Consider the following 4,905-nt stretch of genomic DNA (forward strand, 5'->3'; position numbering starts at 1 on the left):
TAACTTTTTGATTGGATGAGATCATGTTTATAGTACATTCATGTAAGAATAGTGATGATTTAGTGCTGTACTTTTATGTATACAAAGCAGAAACAAACAACTGCTTTCCAAACTATAACTATTGTAAAAATCATTAAGGAATATATCAGCTATGATATATTTTTAAAAAATACAAAGACCAAATAAATTAAAGATAATTAAAAACAAAATTATTGTGGAGGATCACCGCTATTTTCATGTTTAAATAATTTGCTCTTTTGCGTTGTTCTTTAATTAGTAGCATAATATGGAGAACGTGAAATCCACAGAGAAACATGTTTTTGAACTCCTTCGCTAAAGTTATATTTTATTTTTTCTTAGATTTCGTCCTTAACGAAATATAAATGCGTCTGTTTGCGATATTATCCAATCAAATGGCTCAGCGGTAAACTCTCGAATTCGGAGCTAGGTCGGCGTGTCGGAAACAGAGCATTTAACCCTAAACAAACAAAACATTTTTTGTGAAATTTAGTGTTTTTGAAAAGCTGTATTAAAATTTTTAGACTGCTAGCTCACGTGATTTTTTGGTCAAAATTGAGCTTTTTTTGTTGAATAACTTTGCACTTGTGGCTTATATGTAGACTAAAGTGTAAAGTTGTTCGAATTATCTTTTTCCCCACATACTTGCTAATTTCAATAATATTTACGTAATAAGTTCAACAATGTTTTGATCAGAATTTTGTCACCATGCGCCACGTAATTAGAACCTTTGAATTATCTTACGTTTTAACGATTATTTCCATTGTAACACAGTACTTACTGCCTGACGAAGGGCGTCTGATCGAAACGTCGCACAAAATTGTTTATTTGTTTGTTTATTTTGAATTTCGCGCAAAGCTACACGAGGGCTATCTGCTCTAGCCGTCCCTAATTTAGCAGTGTAAGACTAGAGGGAAGGCGGCTAGTCATCACCACCCACCGCCAACTTTTGGGCTACTCTTTTACCAACGAATAATGGGATTGACCGTTACATCATAACGCGCTTACGGCTAAAAGGGGCGAGCATGTTTGGTGGGACGGGGATTCGAACCCGCGAGTCGAGCGCCCTAACCACCTGGCCATGCCGGGCCTGTCGCACAAAATAAACTAGAGAAGGTTTTCGTTTAGACGTTTCAGTTTATTCTTTATTATCATTTATTCAAGTTTTACAATATACATCAATTGATTATGATCGAAAAAGAAACTTAAACCGAAAACATTATTCGTGATAAAAAAATATACTGAAAATAATAAATATTTTTTTTTCGAGTAATTTTATAAACACGGATTTTGAAGATATCGGAGGTAAAATCCACTGGCCACAACAGGAGTGTCATTTTCTTCCTCCCATAACTCCAACATTTGCAGTTCAGCTCTATCGAGGTTAGAAGGTTTTTTATGGGTATAGGTAGAAACTTGTGCCTCTTCGTAATCAAGAAGCCCACTCCTCGTTTGAAGTTCTGAGTTTTCGAAATAATCAACATTTTTAGACAACTTTAATGCGTCAGCTAATTTTCTGTCTTTTCCTTCTTCTGTGAATGGAGCAGATGGTGCTAGTGAACCTTTCTTCATATTTCTTACACCCGCGTGGTTCCACGTATTTGATTTTTCATGCATAACTTTCTCAAAGTAAACATCGTCCAGTGAGTCTTGTGAAGTATCCTGCGCTGAATCCGATGATCTACCCGAATTGTTATCAGTGACTATAATTAGAGATTCATCCAAGTCATTAGTGTCCGTGGTTGTCGTGAATGGAACACCAAAATCATGAGATCTACGTGGACCTGTGTTCGATGAAAAACGAGTGGGTTCTTGCTCAATTAACTGCTCGGATGTGATATTTGTGTTATTCTGAACTGTTTGGATGCCAAAAGTGGTTGCATTCTCGTTTATGTCGAGCTTTCTTTCTTTGATCCTGAGAAAATTCAAGCCAGCTTTAAAACTTATAGTACCAACGCCGCTTTTACCACCTTTGGGATACGGTGTTACAAAGATCATTTGGAAAGGAAGTAGTCGAGCTGAAAAAAAAAAAAGATGAAACTGTTAGCAACTCAAGTAGTTAGGAATCGTTGAGATGTAGGTCGTAATAAATACAAAAGAAAGAAATCGACGGTGCTTGATCATTTGTTTAAAAAAACTTAAGCTTTAGTAATCTTATATTGTAACTATGAAAGTAATGATTCTGAATAAACGCTTTAGCGAAATATTATCTTTTTATGATTTTTGATGATAATTAGTTTTATTCCATTATTTATTCGAGAATTAGTTTGTTTGAAGTTATGCACAAAGCTACACAATGGGCTATCTGTGCTCTGTCCACCACGGGTATCGAAACACGGTTTCTAGCGTTGTAAATCCGCAGACATGCCGCTGTGCCACTGGGGGGCGATGAGAATTAGACAAGTGACTGCTAAAAACTTATTATCCCTTGTGCCATTTAAAAATCGCAGTAATAAATTTTATCCTGATTATAACAGGGGCAAGCTTTGTCGTTGTTTTTTTATAAATAACTATTACTAAGCATAAACACACATTATTAAAAGTTGAACTAAAAATGGAGACAAATGTAAAACAATCACATGTTTAAACTGGGCCAAAAATACCTAAGCCTAACCAAGGAAGAATTAAAATATGGTAAGCATTTCACCAAATATAACTAATATTCCTCAATCAATTATCGAACTCGATTGGATGCTAACAGAAAGACAAACATATCATTCCACACTGAGTGTATAACCTACAGATGTCAAGCCACAATGAATTTATAATATCCAATCTTACCAAAAAAAAAAAAGAAAGACATATCTAGAATGAATGTATAACATCTAAAATTGTCAAAATATCATGCCACACTGAATGTATAATATCCATTCTTCCGAAATCCAAATCCAAAATAAATTCATAATATCCACATGCCAAAATGTAAAGACACACTAAATGCATAATCTTCAACCTACTAAAACAGTGGTTCTCCAACCTTCTGCATTCTGAATTTGTTTACAAGCTCGGCGGATCATAATGAGATCTATACACTATGCTTCCCCTTCCTTTATCTAACTGTTCAACCTTTCCATGTACCAACTGAAGAGAACCCATGGACAAGACCATAGATTAAGAACAGTTATACAGGGATGTCAAGTCATTATTAGTATATAATCTAGGGTACGTGAAGATGTAAATTAACTCCCATCAAGTGTATAATCTCCTAACTGCCAGCAGGTCAACCAAAATCCAATACACGTTTCTCTCAGCGATGATATATCCTGATATGGATATTAAATTAAATAACTAACAGTTAATTATGTGTATATATATACAAAAATTATATCTAGTATTATTATGCGTTGAGATATTAACTCAATAAAACTTGATAAAATTATAAACAACGAACAGCACGTGCATTCAAATCATCGTGATGATTACTCTGTTGGTTTTACAGTTGCATGAAATTCGACTTACATGTTACCATTCCATTAGCAAGTCCTTTTCCACAAAAACGGTCCCCGACATTTCCTTTCGTCAACGAGCCTAACGATCCAGTTGGAATGAGGAGATATCCTGCTCTACATTTCGAAGTCCCCACATTTGTGTCCGGGTCTGGTCCAATATCAAACCCGTTATCATCTTCTTCCCTATACTGCCGAATAAAACACTAATGAACAATTTTCTCATAACAATCATTAACAACCCCGAGCACGCCTCTTATTAGTTATGAGTGATTAAATCTATGTCCTAACTTTAATATTTTCCAAATTATAACTTGGGGCCGTTCGTAACTATACGTGTGTAAATACGACTGAAGAACTTTCTGTTAGATGCTTTTGAGTAGGAAAGATACAGTATATGTATATATAGATAGATATATAAATGAAGGACAACCCGAGACAAATCACCACGTATTAAAGTGAATTTGTACAGTTAGTTTTCCTAGTTATAGTAGGCCCGGAATGGCCAGGTGATTAGAGCGCTTGACTCGCGATCTTAGGGTTGCGGGTCCGACTCTCCATCCCACCAAACATTCACGGCCTTTCAGCCGTGAGGGCGTTATTATGTGACGGCCAATCCCACTATTCGTTGGTAAAAGAGTAGTTTGATTCGAAATTCGCGCAAAGTTTTTAAAATATTAACAACCAGTTCTTTTTTTTCCCCATAGATTTGTTTGTTTTGAATTTTGCGCAAAGATATACGAGGGCTATCCGCGCTAGCCGTCTCTAATTTAGTAGTGATAGACTATAGGAAAGGCAGCTAGTCAACACCACCCACCGCCAACTCTTGGGCTACTCTTTTACCAACGAATAGTGGGATTGACCGTTACAGGGCGAGCATATTCAGTGACGGGGATTCGAACCTGCGAACCTCAGATTGCGAATCGAGCGCGTAAACCACCAGGCTTCCTATATATAGTGTTACTATTATCGTTTGTTTGTTTGAAGCTAAGCACAAAGCTACAGAATGGGCTATCTGTGCTCTGCCCACCACGGGTATCGAAACCCGGTTTCTAGCGTTGTAAGTCCGTAGACATACCGCTGTGCCACTGGGGGCTACTATTATCGTCTGAGTCTGTGAAGACTAAGTTAATGTCACATACCTCGTTACAAGAAAAAATACTGGAACTCGCATATCTTTAATAAGTAAAAATAAATCACCTGTTCTTGTTAAATAACAAATTTAGCATATTATGGGAAAAAGACTTTAGATGTATTTTGAAATGGTACTAAGATTTACTTATGAAAAACAATCAGAGGTAGTCTTAAAGTTTACATATATCGTTCTAAAAGTATTTCTTTTATGTATCTTAGTAGTTAAACAATCAAAAATACATACTGAAAGCTAAACGTTCTACACACACACACACACACACACATATATATATATATAAGTAAATAA

The 4,905-nt window shown here is 35.9% G+C and overlaps 1 protein-coding gene across 1 annotated transcript in view; it reads right to left on the reverse strand.

Annotated features, from left to right (window-relative positions):
• Positions 1 to 1,293: 1,293 nt before the first annotated feature.
• LOC111087817 overlaps positions 1,294 to 4,905 on the reverse strand; it is a 28,527-nt gene continuing 24,915 nt past the window's right edge. Inside the window, exons 5-6 of the mRNA XM_022395852.1 lie at positions 3,478 to 3,655; positions 1,294 to 2,036 (exon numbers count right to left, since the gene is read on the reverse strand). Of these exons, the coding sequence (XP_022251560.1) occupies positions 1,294 to 2,036; positions 3,478 to 3,655 (921 nt within the window). The remainder of the gene's footprint in view (positions 2,037 to 3,477; positions 3,656 to 4,905) is intronic.

Source organism: Limulus polyphemus, unplaced genomic scaffold (genome assembly GCF_000517525.1).
Source record: "Limulus polyphemus unplaced genomic scaffold, Limulus_polyphemus-2.1.2 Scaffold77, whole genome shotgun sequence".
NCBI lineage: Eukaryota > Metazoa > Arthropoda > Merostomata > Xiphosura > Limulidae > Limulus > Limulus polyphemus.